The 23,808-nt window shown below is 52.2% G+C and overlaps 1 protein-coding gene across 4 annotated transcripts in view; it reads left to right on the top strand.

Annotated features, from left to right (window-relative positions):
• Positions 1-23,808, top strand: part of LOC121271272 (C-type lectin domain family 4 member E-like) — a 78,748-nt gene that overhangs the window by 9,826 nt on the left and 45,114 nt on the right. For 2 of the 4 annotated variants that reach the window (XM_041177112.1, XM_041177114.1), the window contains exons 2-3: positions 10,472-10,644; positions 12,644-12,730. In XM_041177112.1, coding sequence (XP_041033046.1) covers positions 12,670-12,730 — 61 coding nt within the window. In that variant the 5' untranslated portion in view covers positions 10,472-10,644; positions 12,644-12,669. The remainder of the gene's footprint in view (positions 1-10,471; positions 10,645-12,643; positions 12,731-23,808) is intronic. The other 2 variants (XM_041177113.1, XM_041177111.1) reach the window with 1 other exon arrangement.

The raw sequence follows: 23,808 nt of genomic DNA, 5'->3' as shown, positions 1-23,808 counted from the left end.
GGGGATGATGGTCTGACTTGGATGGCCATGGTCACAATTTGAGCTGTTCCTCATGTTCCACTTGAGGCCTGAGTGGCCACGCCCTCCCCCAGGCCGGCCTCAAGCGGCTGAGAGCTGCCCAGCCTTTCTGCGGACTTCACCTCTGGGGTCAGTCACCAGGGTGAGGCCAGAGAGGTTTGTGGCCAATCAGGAGGTGAGTCATTGAGAGGCAGGGCTGTGGTCAGATTGTAGGGCGTGTGGTGTGATCCAGTCAGGGACTAGGCAATTTCAGTAGAAGATGTGGGCTATTTTTTGAAGAGTAAGAGCTCGCTGCCTTCCATTTAAATGGTGCCTTTCACAACCTCAGAACCTTCTGAAGTGCAGCCAAGGTTTTAATCCGGGAAATACAGCAGCCAATGTGCGCGCAGCAACTCCCACAAACAGCAGTAAGATCATTCCTTTGTGGAACTGTTGATTGAGGGGTAAATAATGACCAAGGAACCAGATGGAAATAGTGCATGGGAGCTTTCATGCACCCTGAGAAGGCAGAGAGGACTGTAGTTTAACACCTCATCTGGAAGACAGCATTTCTGCCAATGTAGCACTCCCGCGGTACTGCACTGGAGGGTCAGTCTAGGTTTTGCACTCAAGTCTCTGGGGTGGAGCTTGAAGCGATAACCCAGGATGAATAATCTACAAAGGTTTCAGCCCAGAGAGAGTCACAAACGGCCTGCAGCAAAAGAATGAAAAATTAAGAAATGTTTGCATCTTGAACCTGGTAATGCTGCGTAAAAGAAACCAAACTATTGCAGGGAAATGATTGACTGTTAATTGGCCAGCCAGCGTGAACTCGCAGTCGGGGCCAATCGCGGTCTGTTCCCCGGCCAACCCCCAGACCCGCCAATCACACCTGTCCGCTGACCTCAAAATCCCGCCCCTTGTCATTTTGAACACCCCGATTAACCCTTCCCTTAACCTTCTCTGCTCTAAGGAGAACAATCCCAGCTTCTCTAGTCAAGTCCCCTGGAAACAAAATGGGGAACAGGGTGAGAAATTCCTCCATGGCTTCGTCTATTCCCCTATTTCTGAAATCTCCTTTAACTCCAGCTCCCACCTTCTGCGATCTCTGAACTCCTCCAGTTCCAGCCTCTTGAGCATCACTCACACCCTCGCTGGTGGCTGTACCTTCAGCTGCTTAGGCCCCAAGCTCTGGAATTCCCTCACTACATCTCTCCACCTCTCTCCCTCATTTCCCCCCTTTCAGACACTTGTTCTAAAGCTTGGGCCAGCTAACCTGAAATGCCCCCTCTGTAGCTCAGCACTAAATTTCATTCACCTGTAAAATGCCCTGGGATGTTTTACAATGCTAAATGCATTATGGAAAGGTTGGGCAGGTTAGGCTTGTATCTGCTGGAGTTTAGAAGAGTAAAAGGTGACTTGATTGGAGCATATAAGATCCTGAGGGGTCTTGACAAGGTGGATGTGGAGAGGATGTTTCCTCTTGTGGGAGAATCTAGAACTAGGGGTCACTCTTTATAATTAAGGGGTCGCTCATTTAAAGCAGGGATGAGAAGCATTTTTTTCTCAGAGGGTTGAGAGTCTTTGGAACTCCCTTTCTGAAAAGGTGGTGGAAGCAGAGTCTTTGAATATCTTTAAGGCAGAGGTGGATACATTCTTGATAAACAAGGGGGTGAAAGGTTATCGGGGGGAGGCGGGAATGTGGGGTTGAGGTTACAACCAGATCAGCCATGGTCTTATTGAATGGCAGAACAGGCTCGAGGGGCCGAGTGGCCTACTCCGGCTCCTAACTGGTAGATTTGTACCTACACACAGTTGTTGTTGAGAAAAGCAATAAACTTAATTGAAAACCGACGACAGAGAGATCTGCACATTGAGAATTTCTATACAGTGTCTGAGTGTATTCCCATCCGTTGAGCTGCAACGTGCAGATTGCAGGCTCTGGTTGCTGTAACTCTGAAGGTACTTGCCAGCCTGCCCTGTAATGGTAGCAGAGGAGAGTATTTTAGAACATGCAGCCGAGGAGTTTGATAGGGTCGATGTCGAGTAGGTGGCTCCACTTGTAGGGGAGACAGACACGAGGGGCCACAAACATAAGAGCGTCATTAATTAAATCCAACTGGATGTCAGGAGAAACATCTTCACCCAGAAAGTGGTGAGAATGTGGAACTCGCTAGGCGAATAGTGCGGCTGCATTTAAGTGGAAGCTGGGTAAAGCCAGGAGGGACAAAGGAATAGAAGGAATTGCTGATAGGTTGAGATAAAGAGGGGTTGGGAGGAGGTTTGTGTGGAGCATAAACACTGGCATAGACGAGATGGGCTGAATGGCCTGTATCTGTGCTGTAAATCCTATGTAAGAGCTGGCAGCCTCTGTATTAAAGCAGGCAGTAACAACGATGAGGGTGAGGGGGGATAATAAGTTCTTGAAACATTGCAAACTCCACACAGTGAGTCATATCCACCAGAGAGTATTAACTCCATCTCCCATATGGCCAAATGTGCAAACCGGCTTCTACTGCACTTTAATATGTTTTAATAAATGCCATGTGTGGACAGACTGAATCCCAGCGTAGGGAAAGAATGAATTTACTCAGGGCCTCGCAAGCCAGCAGAGACGGGAAATGGCTGGAGGCGGCATCAGTGTTTAACTGATGTATTCGACATACCGTGTGCCTGCTACAACAGAGGCTGCTCAGTTCATGTAACCAGACCTTGCTACGTCAGATTGAATGTCAAACAACCACGTTTATTTTCACATTTTAAACATCCAAAAACTATCCAGGAATGGTTGAGTTGCTGCTGACAAGAAATCCCAGGTGAAAGCTGCAAATACAATGCAAAACCCAATATTTCTTCATGTACCTGTGCGTGTGTGTGTTTATGTGTGTGTGTGTGTGTGTGTGTGTGTGTGTGCATGTGTATTTGTGTGTGTGTTTGGGAGTGTGAGCTTGTTTGTATTTGTGTGTGTGTGTGTGTATGTGAGTGTGTATGTGAGTGTGTTTGAGTGATAGCACTGTTGATGACCCCTTCCATCGCTTTATTCATGATCGAGAGTGGACTGATGGGGCAATAATTGGCTGGGTTGGATTTGTACTGCTTTTTATGTACAGGACATACCTGGGCAATTTTCCACATAGCCAGGTAGATGCCAGTGCTGTAGCTCTACTGGAACAGCTTGGCTAGGCGCACAGCAAATTCTGGAGCACAAGTCTGCAGTACTATTGCCAGAATATTATCAGGGTCCATATCTTCAGCCTTATCCTTTGCACTGATGTAGTGGTTCCCCCATCTTTGAGGATGGGGTTATTTGTGGAGCCTCCTCCAGTCAGTTGCTTAATTCACAACTGGATGTGGCAAGACTGCAGAGCTTAGACCTGATCCATTTGCTGTGTAATCGCTTAGCTCTGTCTATCACTTGCTGCTTACGCTGTCTGGCAGGCAAGTAGTCCTGTGATGTAGCTTCGCCAGGTTGATACCTTATTTTTAGGTATGCCTGGTGCTGCTCCTGGCATGCTACTCCTGCACTCTTCATTGAACAAGGGTTAATCCCCTGGCTTGATGGTAATGGTAGAATGGGGGATATGCTGGGCCATGAGGTTACAGATTGTGTTTGAGTACAATTCTGCTGCTGCTGATGGCCCTCATGGATGCTCAGTCTTGAGTTGCTAGATCTGTTCGAAATCTATCCCATTTGGCACAGTGACAGAGCCACACAACACGATGGAGGGTATCCTCATGTGAAGGCGGGACCTAGTCTCCACAGTGACTGTGCAGTGGTCACTCCTACAGATACTGTCGTGGACAGATGCATCTCGGCCAGGCAGGTTGGTGAGGATGAGGTCAAGTATGTTTTTGCCTCTTGTTGGTTCCCTCGCCACCTGCCATAATCCCAGTCTAGCAGCTATGTCCTTTAGGACTCAGCCAGCTCGGTCAGTCATGGTGCTACTGAGCTACTCTTGGTGATGGACATTGAAGTTCCCCATCCAGAATACATTCTGTGTCTTGTCACCTCCCAGTGCTTCCTCCAAGTGATGTCCAACATGGAGGAGCACTGGATTCATCAGCTAAGGGAGGGTGGTACGGGGTAATCAGCAGGCGGTTTCCTTGCCCATGTTTGGGCTGATGCCATGAGACTCCATGGGGTCCGGAGTTGAGAACTCCCAGGACAACTCCCTCCTGACTGTATACCACTGTACCGCCAGCTCTGCTGGGTCTGTCCTGCCGGTGGGACAGGACATACGCAGGGATGGTGATGATGGTGTCTGAGATATTATCCGTAAGGTATGACTCTGTGAGGATGATTATGTGAGCTGTTGCTTGACTGGTCTGTGGGACAACTCTCCCAATTTTGGCACTAGCCCCCAGATATTAGGAAGGAGAACTTTGCAGGGTTATCAGGGCTGGGTTTGCCATTCTCGTTTCCGGTACCTAGATCAATGCCAGGTGATCCGCCTGGTTCCATTTCTATTGACTTGTTTTTAGCAATTTGGTACAACTTATTTTGCCATTTCAGAGGGCAGTTAAGAGTCAACCACATTGCTGTGGGTCTGGAGTCAGGTCCAATTCTAGGACAGCAGATTTCCTTCCCTAAAGGGCATTAGTGAACCAGATGGATTTTTACAACAATCAGCAATGTATCTCTGCTCCTATCACTGCTTTTGCCTACAACCACACCACCCCCCTCCACTTCTCTCTCTCCTCCCACCCACACCTTAAATCAGCTTATATTTCAACTCTTTCTTGGACTCGAACTCAAGTTCTGTTGAAGGGTCATGAGGACTCGAAACGTCAACTCTTTTCTTCTCCGCCGATGCTGCCAGACCTGCTGAGTTTTTCCAGGTAATAATGTTTTAGCAATGGTTTCATGGCCATCATCAGACTTTTAATTCCAGGTTTTTATTAAATTCAAATTCCAACACCTGCTGTGGTGGGATTCAAACCCAGGACCCCAGAGCATTACCCTGGGTCTGTAGATTACTCATCTAGTGACAATACCACTGCTCTACCGCCTCTCCACCGAGGTGTATGTGCGTGTGTGAGCACGTATATACGCATGCATGAGGTTGTGTGTGCGGGTTTGTGTGTGTGTGTGCGCGTGCATGTGGTTGCAAGTGGGTGGTCACGTTTGTGTGGCTGCGTGTGTGCGTGCGTGTGTGTGTGTGATTAATAAGCTCCTAAAAGAATTGGAAAATAAGAGGGCAAACAAATATTTGGGTGAAATTGTGAAACAAGTAGAAATGAAGGTTCCATTTTTTAAACAACAGCTTCTAGGAAGCACATGATGGACCCCATGGAAAAAGAAAACCTGAGTCCATCCTATGAATGAACAGAGCTGTGGTGATGTGGAAGGTGATCTGTGCCAGGTGGATCAAATCCACAAGGGAAACTTAGCCATGCTTCGCCAAGGGTTTGCAATTTGTATTTAGTACAAGGAGATTTGGGCACTGAATTCAGAAGTAATGAGTCCGCTAACACCTTTGAAATTTTAAAAACTAAATTAAAACATTTATTAACAAAAGAAAAGATTTAAAGCACATACATAAGATTACTTAATATGATATCAAATCCCAAAATTCCTGATTAACCGGACTCCCAACTACACACCCACTTTAAGGCAAGTCCAAAATAGATTTTAAATTTAAATAGCAAGCCAGCAAACTTACCACAGCACCCACTCGACAGTGGAATTCCAAAGGCTTTTCTCCAACTTTAGTTACGGGGTATTGCAGGCTTGTGCAAACATGGCTGGAGGATTCCCCAAGGCTTTTTTACACACCCCTGTTAGACCTTACATGGCCCCACAGCATCACCTTCCTTCTTCCTTTATATATGTTTCTCTCTATGTCAATTCCATTGTTCTATATATCTTTGGATATTTCCCATAATATAAAAATCTTTCATGTTGCCAATATGGTCAGTACCTTTTGTGAAAAGTAAACATAATAACCTTGCCCTATTTATTTTGTTATTTGTAAACATCCTACCATCCCTTTAAAATCCAAACAACTCTTCACTTATCTAAAAATGCAAATTGCCTTCACACTCTACACGCTGAAAGCACATCCATGTTCACTCATTAGCATTTCAAATAACTTTTCCCCCTAACTTCTTTTGATAAATTTCAAGCTTGCAGTCTAACTAACTAATTCAATTAAATCAGCCACATAGACAGAACCATCTACACTCACACTCATAAACCTACTTTACAATAGCCCACAATGGGGAGGTGATGGTGTAGTGGTATTATTGCTGGACTAATAACCCAGAGACCCAGGATAGTGCACTGGGGGCCTGGGTTCAAATCCCACCATGGTAGATGGTTGAATCTGAATTCAATTAAAAACCTGGAAATAAAAATTTAACAGTCATGTTGAAACCATTGTCATAAAAACCCATCTGGTTCACTGATGCTCTTTAGGGAAGGAAATCTGCTGTCCTTACTTGGTCGAACCTACATGTGACTCCAGACCCACAGCAATGTGGTTGACTCTTAAAATGCCCTCTGAACAAAGGCAATTAGGGATGGGCAATAAATGCTGGCTTAGCCAGTGAAGCCCACATGAATGAATAACAAATAAATCATATTATGAAACTTATTATAGTTTTATGACAGAGCAAACATTCCCTCCGGGAGGAATGGAATAAGCAAAATGGTATCCGGCCACAAAAGATGGATGGTTAATAAAGAGAAATTCAACAGCAAGGAGCACAGAAAGTGAGTCAAGAAGAAACAACCAAGTGCCAGAAACAGAGTCCTACAGTTCTAACTCCAAGCCAACAAAGCTCGCCCAAAGCCACTGAGCCTACCAATCCTCCAGGTGTGACCAGAGAGAGATCTGGAAGAATTGTCAAGCCTCCAGACCATTTGAATATATAAAGTCAGAGACTTGACTGGGCATTGCCACAGCTGGCATCTCTCCAGTCATCGCGGCCTCATCACGGTCACTGGCAGAGGGGCAGAGGGGCTGCAGCCTTCATCCAGAGCGCTCTGAGAGGAGCTCATAGATACAACAGGCAGCTCGTGCGCCAATGTGAGGTCACTCAGGACCTCCCTGATTGTCATTCATGGACAGACACCTAGCTGGGATACTGGGTGCCTCATTCCTCTCCCACACTGACACTGACCACCTGAGGTCATTGCCTGTATGAGGGCTTGCAGGTCTGAGTGCAACCCCATGAACCCCTAATTCTGTCCCTGGAGCTGCCTCTCCATGAGAGTCACCAATCTCTCAGCGGAGGAGGCAGTGCACTTGGCCTTGAGGGTCAAAGCAGTGCTCATGCTCCGCATGGACTCCTCCACAACAGAGACCATGACATGCATACCCTCATGGATCTCCGCCAGATCCTCCCGCACATCCAGCTGGACATCCAGCATCTGCTGCCTAATGGACGACTCCAGAGGCCCATCATCAGCCTTTGACTCATTATCATCCTGGTCTCCAGAAGTCCCCTCACTGCCAGCGTCCTGGGCACTCGCTGCCTGCGCCTGCTCCTCAAGTGAGTGTGAAGTGCCCTCACCGCCGTGCTCCGAGATACTGGACAGCTATCTAATGCCCACCGAGATGCTGGTATCTGCGCTTGTGCCTGGTTCAGAGAGTGGGTGTGAGGCAGGTGCAGCTGTAGCCCAGTGGTCCTCTGGTGTCAGGGGTAGCTCTTCAGGGTCCTGTGAATGAGTGTGTGCTAGTGAATCGAAAGGAGAATAACGACTTGTCATTAGTTTAAGCCATCACACTGTCACTGTACATGCCAGGCACCCTAGTGAGACAATGGAGATCTGCATCATGGTGTTATCGTCCTTCAATGATCAATGGGGATTCCAGTTTTGAGGCTCCCATCAATTAAGAAACTACACAAGAATGGTTACACAATCCGAAACTCTCACCTCTGTGCACCGCACTCTTACCTTCATCAGAGACCCCAGCCTCTCCATGACCAGCTGGACAAGGTGCGTCTTTCCAGCTCCAAGGCCTCCTGCTCATACCTGGAGAGGATGAGGAGGTTTGGGGGGTCCTCTGCCAGTCCGTGACCTCTCAATGTTGTTACAGGCTGTCTTCTCCTGAAAGGACAGAGGAGCATTGATGAGTCCGCTCTCTACCTGCAGCACCAATGCAGCCTGGTCAACCCCAGCTGAGGAACACCTCGCAGGGCACATATGAGTTGTGGCCCTCGAGCCGCAAAGCGCTCAGTCCAAGCAGCCAGGGCTCACCCCTTTGGCCAGCTCTGGCATAATTGACAGTTGGCACTCAGACTCTAACACCCCGAGCTCCACGGCAGGATGGCCAACCCTTAACACTTCACCAGCCTGATTCATGCCAACATGGTGCTCACCCTCGCCAACCACAACAGCTTGTTGAACCTTTTGCGGCACTGCACCCATGTGCGCCGCACAATGACATGGCTGCCGACCTCAGCCGCCAGCTCCCCCCCCAAAGCTTTGTTTGCCTGATGTGATGGCCACCACCTGCCCTCTCTGGGAACGAGTGTGCCCCTCCCGGCAACCACCCCCTCCAAGGGCACCGAGAGGCGCCCTTCTGAAAAACGAGGGGAGGGGCTGGGTGCCCACCCAACTTGCCGATCCACCTGGCGTCTCCAACCAGCATTGAGGCCGCAGCTTCGGTCTCCGGGCCGCAGAGTGTGTTTCTTCCCTGGCAGCCTCCAGGGAGCTGCCCCTGCCATTTGTAAACCTTCCGCCGGGTCGCCATTGGACCCAGTGGCCAGCAGCCCCCCGCCCCCACCCCCGCCCGGCCCTTCCCCACCATTGAGAAGACGTGTTTCATGCTGGATGGACCTTAATTGGGCAGGCAGCATGAATCGCAGTCGGGGGCCAATCCCTGGGGGGGTGGGGGAGAAGGGGCCTGTTTCCCAACTGCTCTCAGGCCCACCAATCGTGGGCGCCTGCCAAGGGCAAAATTCAGGCCTAGGTTACTCATAAACCCCTTACAAACCTCTGAGCCTCTTAGTGAGGCCTACTGAACCAGCCCTTAGAACTAGTCCATGTCTGGATGAGTGGGGGTGTGGGGTAGGGTATGGAGGCTGGATGAGTGGGGGTGGGGTAGGGTATGGGGTCTGGATGAGTGGGGGTGGGGTAGGGTTTGGAGGCTGGATGAGTGGGGGTGGGGTAGGGTATGGGGTCTGGATGAGTGGGGGTGGGGTAGGGTTTGGAGGCTGGATGAGTGGGGGTGGGGTAGGGTATGGAGGCTGGATGAGTGGGGGTGGGGTAGGGTATAGGGCCTGGATGAGTGGGGGTGGGGTAGAGTATGGGGTCTGGATGAGTGGGGGTGGGGTAGGGTGTGGGGTCTGGATGAGTGGGGGTGGGGTAGGGTATGGAGGCTGGATGAGTGGGGGTGGGGTAGGGTATGGGGGCTGGATGAGTGGGGGTGGGGTAGAGTATGGAGGCTGGATGAGTGGGGGTGGGGTAGGGTGTGGGGTCTGGATGAGTGGGGGTGGGGTAGGGTATGGAGGCTGGATGAGTGGGGGTGGGGTAGGGTATGGGGGCTGGATGAGTGGGGGTGGGGTAGGGTATGGAGGCTGGATGAGGGAGGGTGGGGTAGGGTATGGAGGCTGGATGAGTGGGGGTGGGGTAGGGTATGGAGGCTGGATGAGTGGGGGTGGGGTAGAGTATGGAGGCTGGATGAGTGGGGGTGGTGTAGGGTATGGGGGCTGGATGAGTGGGGTGGGGTAGAGTATGGAGGCTGGATGAGTGGGGGTGGGGTAGAGTTTGGAGGCTGGATGAGTGGGGGTGGGGTAGGGTATGGGGGCTGGATGAGTGGGGGTGGGGTAGAGTATGGAGGCTGGATGAGTGGGGGTGGGGTAGGGTTTGGAGGCTGGATGAGTGGGGGTGGGGTAGGGTTTGGAGGCTGGATGAGTGGGGGTGGGGTAGAGTATGGAGGCTGGATGAGTGGGGGTGGGGTAGAGTATGGAGGCTGGATGAGTGGGTGTGGGGTAGGGTATGGAGGCTGGATGAGTGGGGGGTGAGGTAGGGTTTGGAGGCTGGATGAGTGGGGGGTGGGGTAGGGTTTGGAGGCTGGATGAGTGGGGGTGGGGTAGAGTATGGAGGCTGGATGAGTGGGGGTGGGGTAGAGTATGGAGGCTGGATGAGTGGGGGTGGGGTAGAGTATGGAGGCTGGATGAGTGGGTGTGGGGTAGGGTATGGAGGCTGGATGAGTGGGGGTGGGGTAGGGTTTGGAGGCTGGATGAGTGGGGGTGGGGTAGGGTTTGGAGGCTGGATGAGTGGGGGTGGGGTAGAGTATGGAGGCTGGATGAGTGGGGGTGGGGTAGAGTATGGAGGCTGGATGAGTGGGGGTGGGGTAGAGTATGGAGGCTGGATGAGTGGGTGTGGGGTAGGGTATGGAGGCTGGATGAGTGGGGGTGAGGTAGGGTTTGGAGGCTGGATGAGTGGGGGTGGGCTAGGGTTTGGAGGCTGGACATAGGTGTGGGGAGTGGAGAGAGCCAAATGCATCCATTCCTTCAACAGCACCTTCCAAACCCACCACCTCTACCATCTAGAAGGACAAGGGCAGCAGACACATGGGAATAGCACCACCTGCAAGTTTCCTCCAAGTCACTCACCATCCGTACCTGGAAATATATCTCCGTTCCTTCACTGTCGCTGGGTCAATCTCCTGGAGCTCCCTCTCTAACAGCACTGTGAGTGTACCTACATCACTTGGACTGCAGCGTTCCTCAGAAGTGAGAGTGCTAACTACAGTGTGACAGTGATAGTGTGATAGTGACAGTGTGACAGTGACAGTGTAACAATGACAGTGTGGCAGTGACAGTGTGACAGTGATAGTGTGACAGTGACAATGTGACAGTGACAGTGTAACGATGACAGTGTGGCAGTGACAGTGTGACTAATAGTGTGATAGTGACAATGTGACAGTGACAGTGTAACAATGACAGTGTGGCAGTGACAGTGTGACAGTGATAGTGTGATAGTGACAGTGTGACAGTGACAGTGTAACGATGACAGTGTGGCAGTGACAGTGTGACAGTGACAATGTGACAGTGACAGTGTAACAATGACAGTGTGGCAGTGACATTGTGACAGTGACAGTGTGACAGTGATAGTGTGATAGTGACAATGTGACAGTGACAGTGTGATAGTGACAATGTGACAGTGACAGTGTGACAGTGACAATGTGACAGTGACAGTGTGATAGTGACAGTGTGATAGTGACAATGTGATAGTGACAGTGTGACAGTGACAATGTGACAGTGATAGTGTGATAGTGACAATGTGACAGTGACAGTGTGACAGTGACAATGTGACAGTGACAGTGTGATAGTGACAGTGTGATAGTGACAATGTGATAGTGACAGTGTGACAGTGACAATGTGACAGTGATAGTGTGATAGTGACAGTGTGACAGTGACAGTGTGACAGTGATAGTGTGATAGTGACAGTGTGACAGTGACAATGTGACAGTGATAGTGTGATAGTGACAGTGTGACAGTGATAGTGTGATAGTGACAGTGTGACAGTGACAATGTGACAGTGATAGTGTGACAGTGATAGTGTGATAGTGACAGTGTGACAGTGATAGTGTGATAGTGACAGTGTGACAGTGACAGTGTGACAGTGATAGTGTGATAGTGACAGTGTGATAGTGACAGTGTGACAGTGATAGTGTGATAGTGACAGTGTGACAGTGACAGTGTGACAATGATAGTGTGATAGTGACAGTGTGACAGTGACAGTGTGACAGTGATAGTGTGATAGTGACAGTGTGACAGTGACAATGTGACAGTGATAGTGTGATAGTGACAGTGTGACAGTGACAGTGTGATAGTGACAGTGTGACAGTGACAATGTGACAGTGATAGTGTGATAGTGACAGTGTGACAGGGATAGTGTGATAGTGACAGTGTGACAGTGACAATGTGACAGTGATAGTGTGACAGTGATAGTGTGATAGTGACAGTGTGACAGTGATAGTGTGATAGTGACAGTGTGACAGTGACAGTGTGACAGTGATAGTGTGATAGTGACAGTGTGACAGTGACAGTGTGATAGTGACAGTGTGACGGTGACAGTGTGACAGTGACAGTGTGATAGTGACAGTGTGACAGGGATAGTGTGATAGTGACAGTGTGACAGTGACAATGTGACAGTGATAGTGTGACAGTGATAGTGTGATAGTGACAGTGTGACAGTGATAGTGTGATAGTGACAGTGTGACAGTGACAGTGTGACAGTGATAGTGTGATAGTGACAGCGTGATAGTGACAGTGTGACAGTGATAGTGTGATAGTGACAGTGTGACAGTGACAGTGTGACAGTGATAGTGTGATAGTGACAGTGTGACAGTGACAGTGTGACAGTGACAGTGTGACAGTGATAGTGTGATAGTGACAGTGTGACAGTGACAGTGTGGCAGTGACAGTGTGATAGTGATAGTGTGATAGTGACAGTGTGACAGTGACAGTGTGACAGTGACAGTGTGACGATGACAGTGTGACAGTGACAGAGTGACAGTGACAGTGTGACAGTGACAGTGTGACGATGACAGTGTGACGGTGACAGTGTGACAGTGACAGTGTGACAGTGACAGTGTGACGATAACAGCATGACGATAACAGGAGAGCAGACGGATTCCTGGGTGTGATGAACATCATGCTGAACTCCTTTTCTCCTGTTGTGAAGGATCATCAATTCCTGGGAGAAGTGAGATGGTGAAAGACAGCTCTGGGGACCAGCAGGAAGAAATCAAGATGAAAACCAGGAACTCAGGTACATTTCCACACGTCAGAGTGACACTGTGGGGAGGGTGGGGGTTTTAACCTGGAGGAGTGCATGGGTTTGGCCGTGGGTTTGGGAGGGGCATTAAACCTGACAAAAAGGCTCAGAGTGGCCACACTCCAATGTGATTGGCTGCCTGCCCACAGCCCCTTGGGAACAGTGAGATTTTCAATGTGTTAATCACCCAATTAGAGTAATATTGATATGGGCATCCTACAATTAAACTGGGTGGACGGGTTTCCCAGGATTCCTGGAACTTGCTAGTGAAAGGAAGGCAAAGTTGAGGAGTTTGCGGAGAAGAACGGCCGGAGATCCTCAGCACTGGCTGCGGACAGAGCTACTGGACAGGGAGCGGTCACGGACTGAGCTACTGGACAGGGAGCGGTCACGGACAGAGCTACTGGACAGGGAGCGGTCACACTGAGCTACTGGACAGGGAGCGGTCACACTGAGCTACTGGACAGGGAGCGGTCACACTGAGCTACTGGACAGGGAGCGGTCACACTGACCTACTGGACAGGGAGCGGTCACACTGACCTACTGGACAGGGAGCGGACACACTGAGCTACTGGACAGGGAGCGGACACACTGAGCTACTGGACAGGGAGCGGTCACACTGAGCTACTGGACAGGGAGCGGTCACGGACTGAGCTACTGGACAGGGAGCGGTCACGGACTGAGCTACTGGACAGGGAGCGGTCACACTGAGCTACTGGACAGGGAGCGGTCACACTGAGCTACTGGACAGGGAGCGGTCACACTGAGCTACTGGACAGGGAGCGGTCACACTGACCTACTGGACAGGGAGCGGTCACACTGACCTACTGGACAGGGAGCGGACACACTGAGCTACTGGACAGGGAGCGGTCACACTGAGCTACTGGACAGGGAGCGGTCACACTGAGCTACTGGACAGGGAGCGGTCACGGACAGAGCTACTGGACAGGGAGCGGTCACGGACTGAGCTACTGGACAGGGAGCGGTCACGGACTGAGCTACTGGACAGGGAGCGGTCACGGACAGAGCTACTGGACAGGGAGCGGTCACACTGAGCTACTGGACAGGGAGCGGCCACACTGAGCTACTGGACAGGGAGCGGCCACACTGAGCTACTGGACAGGGAGCGGTCACACTGAGCTACTGGACAGGGAGCGGTCACACTGAGCTACTGGACAGGGAGCGGTCACACTGAGCTACTGGACAGGGAGCGGTCACACTGAGCTACTGGACAGGGAGCGGTCACACTGAGCTACTGGACAGGGAGCGGTCACACTGAGCTACTGGACAGGGAGCGGTCACACTGAGCTACTGGACAGGGAGCGGTCACACTGAGCTACTGGACAGGGAGCGGACACACTGAGCTACTGGACAGGGAGCGGTCACACTGAGCTACTGGACAGGGAGCGGTCACACTGAGCTACTGGACAGGGAGCGGCCACACTGAGCTACTGGACAGGGAGCGGTCACACTGAGCTACTGGACAGGGAGCGGTCACGGACAGAGCTACTGGACAGGGAGCGGTCACACTGAGCTACTCGACAGGGAGCGGTCACACTGAGCTACTGGACAGGGAGCGGTCACACTGAGCTACTGGACAGGGAGCGGTCACGGACAGAGCTACTGGACAGGGAGCGGTCACACTGAGCTACTCGACAGGGAGCGGTCACACTGAGCTACTGGACAGGGAGCGGTCACACTGAGCTACTGGACAGGGAGCGGACACACTGAGCTACTGGACAGGGAGCGGTCACACTGAGCTACTGGACAGGGAGCGGTCACACTGAGCTACTGGACAGGGAGCGGTCACGGACTGAAGTGTGGGGAGGTGGTTACTTAACACACGTTAGAGGCTGAGAGGATTGACGGCTCTACCAGTTCATCATGGCTGCTGCTTACATTGTGTTAGATTGGACCTCGGGTGAGAACCCAGATTGTCCACCAGCTGCAGCTCTCCCCCCCCACCCTCCCCCACACCCCCCACCCTCCCCCACACCCCCCACCCTCCCCCACACACCCCCCACCCTCCCCCACACCCCCCCACCCCCCACCCTCCCCCACACACCCACACCCCCCACCCTCCCCCACACACCCCCCACCCTCCCCCACACCCCCACACCCCCCACCCTCCCCCACACACCCACACCCCCACACCCCCCACCCTCCCCCACACCCCCCACCCTCCCCCACTCCCCCACACCCCCCACCCTCCCCACACCCTCCACCTCTCCCCCACACCCCCCACCCTCCCCCACACACCCCCCACCCTCCCCCACACCCCCACACCCCCCACCCTCCCCCACACCCCCCACCCTCCCCCACTCCCCCACACCCCCCACCCTCCCCCACACCCTCCCCCACTCCCCCACACCCCCCACCCTCCCCCACTCCCCCCACCCCCACCCTCCCCCCTCTCCCCCCCACCCTCCCCCAACACCCTCCCCCTCTCCCCCACACCCCCCACCCTCCCCCCCACCTCCCCCCACCCTCCCCCACTCCCCCACACCCCCACCCTCCCCCACACCCTCCCCCACTCCCCACACCCCCCACCCTCCCCCACTCCCCCACACCCCCCACCCTTCCCCACTCCCCACACCCCCACCCTCCCCCACTCCCCCACACCCCCCACCCTCCCCACTCCCCCACACCCCCCACCCTCCCCCACCTCCCCCCCACCCTCCCCCCCACCCTCCCCCTCTCCCCCACACCCCCCACCCTCCCCCCACCCTCCCCACTCCCCCACACCCCCCACCCTCCCCCACTCCCCCCCACCCTCCCCCCCACCCTCCCCCTCTCCCCCACACCCCCCACCCTCCCCCCCACCTCCCCCACTCCCCCCCACCCTCCCCCCCCACCCTCCCCCTCTCCCCCACACCCCCCACCCTCCCCCACACCCTCCACCCTCCCCCACACCCTCCCCCACACCCTCCCCACTCCCCCACACCCCCCACCCTCCCCCACTCCCCCACACCCCCCACCCTCCCCCCCACCCTCCCCCTCTCCCCCACACCCCCCACCCTCCCCCCCCACCCTCCCCCACACCCCCCACCCTCCCCCTCTCCCCCCACCCTCCCCCTCTCCCCCCCACCCTCCCCCACACCCTCCACCCTCCCCCACACCCCCCACCCTCCCCCCCACCCTCCCCCCCACCCTCCCCCTCTCCCCCTCTCCCCCACACCCCCCACCCTCCCCCACACCCCCCACCCTCCCCCACACCCCCCACCCTCCCCCCCACCCTCCCCCCCCACCCTCCCCCTCTCCCCCTCTCCCCCACACCCCCCACCCTCCCCCTCTCCCCCTCTCCCCCACACCCCCCACCCTCCCCCACACCCCCCACCCTCCCCCTCTCCCCCTCTCCCCCACACCCCCCACCCTCCCCCACACCCCCCACCCTCCCCCACTCCCCCCCACCCTCCCCCACACCCCCCACCCTCCCCCACACCCCCCCACCCTCCCCCACACCCCCACCCTCCCCCTCTCCCCCCACCCTCCCCCACACCCCCCACCCTCCCCCTCTCCCCCCACCCTCCCCCTCTCCCCCACACCCCCCACCCTCCCCCTCTCCCCCCCACCCTCCCTCACACCCTCCACCCTCCCCCACACCCCCCACCCTCCCCCTCTCCCCCCCACCCTCCCCCACACCCTCCCCCTCCCCCTCCCCCCCACACCCCCCCCCCCACCCACACCCCCCACCCTCCCCCTCTCCCCCACACCCTCCCCCTCTCCCCCCACCCTCCCCCCCTCTCCCCCACACCCTCCCCCTCTCCCCCACCCTCCCCCACACACCCTCCCCCTCTCCCCCACACCCTCCCCCACACCCCCCACCCTCCCCCACACCCCCCACCCTCCCCCTCTCCCCCCACCCTCCCCCACACCCCCCACCCTCCCCCTCCCCCCACCCTCCCCCACCCTCCCCCTCTCCCCCCACCCTCCCCCTCTCCCCCACACGCACCACCCCAGCCCTGCCCCCCACTGCTCTCAGACCTGTTGCTCCACAGGAGCAAGGGGGACAGGAGGGAGATGCAGCTCCCAGGAGGCCTGTCTTGCCCAACACACAGGCCTTTAGTTTTGCTATTTTTTCATGGGATGTGGGCATCGCTGGCAGGGCCAGCATTTGTTGCCCGTCCCTAATTGCCCTTGCACTGTGTGGCTTGCTAGGGCCATTTCATCGGGCAGTGAAGAGCTGTGGGTCTGGAGTCACGTGTAGGCCAGACCAGGTAACAATGGCAAATTTCCCCCTACAGCCAGAGGACCAGCTTCCTTGATGTTTCTGAATGCTGGTGTCTCTGGAGGATCTGGGTGTCAGGTCAGATGCTGGCAGCCACACTTATTGCATTGGCTCTGATTTGTGTTAAAGTAAAAGCTGCAAAAAAGTGGGATCTGGTTGATGATTTTCTTCATTTGGGGGTCCTTCAGTAAATTGGCCCCTTTGGTTTACCATCCCCCCCAGTGTGGATTGTAACCAATGTCACTGACATACTGTATCCTGCAAAAAACCAAGCTTCCCTTTCAGACCCTCCCATTGCTCAGTGTTAATTTATTGTCTTCCCATTCACCATCGCAACTGAAGAGTTGTCAGTCAGAGATCCAGAATGTGCGAGATGGGAACCTGGAGTAGAAGAATAATATCTACCTGCTTCAAATGGACAACAGAAAGTTAACAATCTAACATTGTGTAACACGTCCTCGTCTAACTACAAATATTCCCTCTTCCTTTCCCCCCCCCCGCTTCCCCATGTGGTTTCAGTGAGGTACAGGCTGGCTGCTCAGATCCCTGCCCCAATTGCTGAGATGCCCTTGGCTGATGTCCTCTGAGTTTTCGGAGGCTGTGGGGGCGCCGATAAAGATTGTCCCACTTGTGCCTGTGCCGGGGCAGACTCGGCTACCAGGACATGGGTCAGGGGTATTGTCTTGTGGGTTGAGGGGAGGGGAGGTCCCCACTTCCATGCCTCCTTTCCCCACCGCCCTTCTCCAGAACCAGAGTTCCTATGAACTCCGAACCGGAAAGATTTTAGCCGCAGGTCAGTGGGGTGCTGAATGACCCAAGGCTGGTGCCATCGCTCTTACCTTTGCTGTCCTGCTGAGGTCGTTGAAGCCGTTTGCCGAATTGGACACCGGGATGCGGCATCACATTCCTGCTGCTGACTGCATGGGCAGCCTCCAATCATTGCCCTCATTGCCCTAGCTGCCAGTACCCTCCTCCTGTTACCAGGGCAGAGTATCTCCCCCCTGGGCGCTTATAGCCCCAGCAACACACCTGTGGGGGGCATGGCCAAAACAGGGCACTGCCTTTCCCATTTTGGAGGTTTACCAGCCCTCCAAGGATTGGCCTGGAGTCTCCACAAATTGAAGATCAATCTCCGGGACACTGTGGTGTGCAACCATGGAGAAAAAACCATCAGGGCGTTAAAAAAGATGCTTTTTCATGTCATTTCCTACAAACGTTTCTTTCACCAAATATAAAAATATTGAAAATGGGAAAAGAGGCTGTTTGGCTGACAGTCAAGCATTCAACCAATTGGGTAATGAGTCTTAATGCTTTCCAACCACCGTGGGAAGGCAGTGAATCACAAGGATGGCTGTGTTGGCTGACTGGAGTGCGGGGGCAAGTTGTGGGATGAAACCTTCAGAAATACGTTTAATTACAGTTGGCAAACCCTGCCATTTCGACTCTTTAAAAAGAGGTCCAACCCTCTTCATGACAACTCCAAACTCCTTCAACCGACACGTTTGGAGTGTCACTTTAAACACTGGGGCTGAAATTGTTTCGTGGGGGTCATCATCAAGTCCCGGCTGCTGATTGGATGGGAAACCTGGATCTAAATGACAACAAGATGGCTGAGTTAAAAAGCCACTTTTGTTTATTCATTCTTTCATGAGATGTGGGCGTCACTGGCAAGGCCAGCATGTGCTGCCCATCCCCAAATGCCCTTGAGCAGTTAAGAGTCGACCACGTTGCTGTGGGTCTGGAGTCACATGTAGGCCAGCCTGGGTGAAGACAGCCGATTTCCTTCCCCAAAGAGCATTGATGAACCAGATGAGTTTTTGCGACAAGTGATGATGGTTGTCATGGTCACCATTACCGAGACTAGCTTACACTCCAGGTTTATTAACTAAATTCAAATTTCACCAGCTGCCGTGATGGGATTTGAACCCCTGTCCCCAGAGCACTGGCCTGGGTCTCTGGAGTATTCGTCCAGTGACATTACCAGGACGTTAGAGGGAATGCCATCCAGTCCCTTGCGCCTGTTCCATCACTTTATTCAATCATAGCTGCTCTGTACCTCAAACCCATTTTCCTACCTTTGCTCCATGCTCAACAAAAACTGATCAATCTCTGTCTTGAAGGGTCTAATTGCGCCCCCCTCCACCCCCCCAGCACCAACGGCCCTTTAAGGGGGAGGGTTTCCAATTGCCACTTCTATCCGAGTCCTATTCATGGAGAGGAACCGCAGCCACAGGGAACATGGGTCAGGACGAGGCAGGAAGGCTTCACACCATACTTCATTCACCTCGGAGGGACAATTACCAGAAGGTAAGGTCACAGTGAGGAACGAAGAGGTCAAACAGGTAGACAAATTTTGTTACCTGGGGGGTGTATGTTAACATCGGACGGAAAGTGTGACCAAGAAATAAGGAGAAGGATTGGAATGGCCAAAGATGCATTTCAAAAAATCAGAAAGATTAGGATCAACTCAAAATTAGCCACAAAAATGAAGCTGAGAATCCAGGAATGTTACATCACATCAAAATTGACATACGGAAGCGGGCGTTGGTTGGTCAGGGAAGCACTGCAGAGACAAATTGGAGTGGTGGGCTTGTAGGAGAATAATGAAGAAATCCCGGACAAGACACACGACCAATGAAGCGGTGCTGGTAATATCTGAGACTGAATGAACTCTGCTGAACCAGAACAGGAAGAGTTAGAATTTCTCCAGCAGGTAATTAGAAATCATGAATTTGAAAATCCAATGCTGCTGGGAAAGATCGGTGGCAAAAGAGATAGAGGTTAAACGAAGAATGGTCTTTCTAAAGAACCTCGCAAGCTGGATGAATGCACCACCAATGAAGATGATCCACGTCTTTAGAACAGGGTTATCATGGAGGTCCATGGTCGCCAATGCCGTCTGCGGGCATGACACCTGAAGAGAGAGAGATGCCCACGGGCAGGGCTCCACACTGGCAGTCTCGGAAAATTGGCTCAGAAATTCCTAAATTGTTCAGTGGGCTTTCAACGCCCACTCTTTCCTCCCCCACAGCGCCGTTTGGACTATGAGCCTCGTTGGCGCCCAGTACCTCATCTAAGTGGTCAATCTGCACATGCGATCCTTGACAATGAGAGGGGCTGTGGGCTATTCAGCCACGGGGGCCAGCACTGGGCCCCCTGGTTTTGCTCTCACTCAGATAGCCGCGGTCACTCAGTCTACTGCCTTCTCTCCCTGTTTGTCTCACAGCGTCACTCTCCTTGCTGTCACTCCCCTCTTGTGCTTCTCCTAAGGATGTGAAATCTGTTCACAAAGAAACTTTGTGGGGGGGTGGGTGGGGTGGGGTACATTGTTAACAAAAAAATCTCTATCGTTTGAACCAGATTTTCTCCTTATGGTTGTCAAAAACATTTGCCAAAGTGTCACTGGTAACCAGAGGACACAAATTTAACACAGCAGCCAAAAATTCCATGCGGGAACCTGAGGAGAATTGACTAAGCAGCGAGATTTTGTGATCTGGAATGAAAGGGGAAGACATATAACGGTGACTTTCTAAAGGGAGTTGGATGAATACATGAGGGAGGAATAGTTACTGAGTATTGGGGAAAGGGCAGGAGAGTGGGACTAATTGGATCGCTCTTTCCAAGAGTTGACACAGGCTTAATGGGCCAAATGGCCACAATCCCACTCTGTGCTGTATCATTCTATGAATTCTCCTCGACACTTGGTACTGGGGTTCCTGTTCCTATTTTTTTATTACAAATAATAGTATGGTCTAGACCAAAATATGGATGTCTTAGCATTCAATGGTAAAATCTTGGATCTGTCAGTTTATTTTTAATAAACTGTTTCCTGGGATCTCCTTGTGTTTTTTTTCTTTAATGAGGAAGGTAAATATGTTAATGCTGAGGAATGAAGATCTTTGCCCTGTGTGATATTTGATCTAGTCCCCATGCCACTTACCCTGTTTCCTTCCTGAGTCACAATGTCAGTCAGTGCTGAATCAGGCTCAGTGTGAACCTGCAGCTTGTGACTGGTAGTTCCTGCCCTGATCCTGCACAACTCCAAGACAGAAAGAGGCCCAAGGCAGGACACAGGCCGCTTTCAGCCAATAGACTGACCTGGGTTTGAGGTTAGTATCCACCATTGTGCCCAACCTCACTCAGCAACAATTTGCCCCCACTCTCCCTCCCCCACCCACCTTCTCCGTCTCTCTCTCTCTCTCTATCTCCTGTACTCCACCCTCCCCCACTCCCCCTCTCCCCTTCCCTCTCTCACCATCCCTCTCTTCCCATCCCCAGCCCCCCTCTCTCTCCCTCTCCCCTACTTCCCATCCTTCCCTCTCCCCCTCCCCATCTCTCTATCTACTCCTCCCCCTCCCAACCGTCTTTCGCCCTCTTCCACTCCCCATCCCTCATTCTCTCTCCCTTTGTCCTTCTCTCCCTCCCCCTCTCCTTCCCCCTTTTCTTCCCTTCCCTCATCTGCCCTCTCCCCCACTTGCCTCCCTCTTCCCTTTCCCCACTTGCTCTGACCCTCCCCTGTTTCCTTTGCCAGTTTTACAGAAACACTTTTGGTAGGACAGCAGGAAGACTTATTGAGAGCAGTCAGGAACTGAATATTTTAAAAACCTTTCTCATTGCTCAGAATCCTGCTTTAACCACCTGGGACCCATTTGACACTTGTTCCCGAAATAAGAGCTTTGTGACTTCCCAGTGTGAGCTGACAAGGAATAAATATGCATCTACATGGCTGAGACACTTTGTAAACCAACTAGGAATGATATAAATCAGCAGTTTAATGAGGGGTGGTAGCACAGTGAATCAGCAAACCATAGGCCTGGTAAATGATCTCTAGAATTTGAGTTTAACGACCAATAGGGCAGTTTTGAGAATTTAAAATCTACTTATTACTAAATCTAGAAAAGCTGGGCTCAGTTAATAAAAATGTCAGATTGACACCAAAACCCAATTTTCTGCCCTTTTAGGGACAGGGACCTACCGTCCTTAACTGGTCTGGCCTACATGTGACTCCAGTCCCACGCCAACTTGCTTGACTCTTAACCAACCTCTGATGTGGCCGAGCCAGATGCTCAGCTTTACCGAACCTGCCGTCAGTGGGATAGCACGGACTCAATGGGTCGAATGACCTCTTCCTGTTGCACTCTGACTCGGTGACCAGTGATTCACCATCACTTTCTCAGTGGCCATTATGTTCAGTTTTATGCCGGACAGTTGGGCTTTCAATTGGACTCTTCCCTGCACGGCACCCAATTTGAACCGGACTTCTTATTGGCCGGTATTTTTTAAAGTGCCTTTCAGCTTCCATTTTAACACAAATGAATTGCCTCTGGGCCCCCATATCAGCCCCACAAAGCTCCCCCGGGCCTATCCAGGCAGGCAGAGAGACATGGGGGGTTTTGGGGGAGTGGCAATTGGCTGTCCATGTGCCCATCCTTGATGATGCCCTCACATTATGCTGCCACATCACTCTGATGCACACAGCACACCCTGCCCTCCAATGAGTAGCTGCCATGAGTCTGAGGGAAGCGTGAGACATGCAACAGCCACTGATTGAAAGCATCATTCGATTTTTTTTAAAGCTGCTGCAGCCCCTCTGTTCCAAACTGGAGGTGTAACTTTGCTATATTTTTCTTTAGTCTTTCAACGGATGTGGTCATTGTTGGCAAGGCCAGCATTTGTAGCCCATCCCTAACTCCCCCTCGAGGGGAGTTAAGAGTCAACCACATTGCTGTGGGTCAGGAGCCACATGTAGGCCAGACCAAGTAAGGACAGCAGATTTCCTTCCCTAAAGGAGATTAGTGAACCAGATGGGTTTTTATAACAATCAATGGTAGTTCCATGGTCACCGTTACTGAGACAAGTTTTTGTTTCAGATTATTTTTTTGATTAATTAATTGAATTTATTAATTGAATTTTAAGTTCCACCAGCTGCTGTGCCACATTGAATTATCCTGGGCCTCTGGGTTTATAGTCCAGTAACATGACCTCTATCCACCGTCTCCCCCTAGCTCACTCTAAAACACTGGTTTCATTATGTGCAGTATTTTATTTTACTAAAAATAGTGTGCGTGTGCATTTGTGTGTGTGTGTGTTTATGTGTGTGTGTGTGTGTGTGTGTGTTTATGTACGTGTGTGTGTGTGTGTGTGTGTGTGTGTGTGTGTTTATGTACGTGTGTTTGTGTGTGTGTGTTTGTATGTGTGTGTTTATGTATGTGTGTGTGTGTGTGTGTGTGTTTATGTATGTGTGTGTGTGTGTGTGTTTATGTACGTGTGTGTGTGTGTGTGTGTGTGTTTATGTATGTGTGTGTGTGTGTGTGTTTATGTACGTGTGTGTGTGTGTGTGTGTGTTTATGTACGTGTGTTTGTGTGTGTGTGTTTGTATGTGTGTGTTTATGTATGTGTGTGTGTGTTTATGTATGTGTGTGTGTGTGTTTATGTATGTGTGTGTGTTTGTATGTGCGTGTGTTTATGTATGTGTGTGTGTTTATGTATGTGTGTGTTTGTGTGTGTGTGTTTATGTATGTGTGTGTGTGTGTGTGTTTATGTACGCGTGTGTGTGTGTGTGTGTGTGTGTGTTTATGTATGTGTGTGTGTGTGTGTGTGTGTGTGTTTATGTACGTGTGTTTGTGTGTGTGTGTTTGTATGTGTGTGTTTATGTATGTGTGTGTGTGTGTGTTTATGTATGTGTGTGTGTGTGTTTATGTATGTGTGTGTGTTTGTATGTGCGTGTGTTTATGTATGTGTGTGTGTTTATGTATGTGTGTGTTTGTGTGTGTGTGTTTATGTATGTGTGTGTGTGTGTGTGTTTATGTATGTGTGTGTATGTTTGTGTGTGTGTTTATGTATG

Source organism: Carcharodon carcharias, chromosome 30 (genome assembly GCF_017639515.1).
Source record: "Carcharodon carcharias isolate sCarCar2 chromosome 30, sCarCar2.pri, whole genome shotgun sequence".
NCBI lineage: Eukaryota > Metazoa > Chordata > Chondrichthyes > Lamniformes > Lamnidae > Carcharodon > Carcharodon carcharias.
This window is presented reverse-complemented; position numbering and strand designations above follow the sequence as displayed.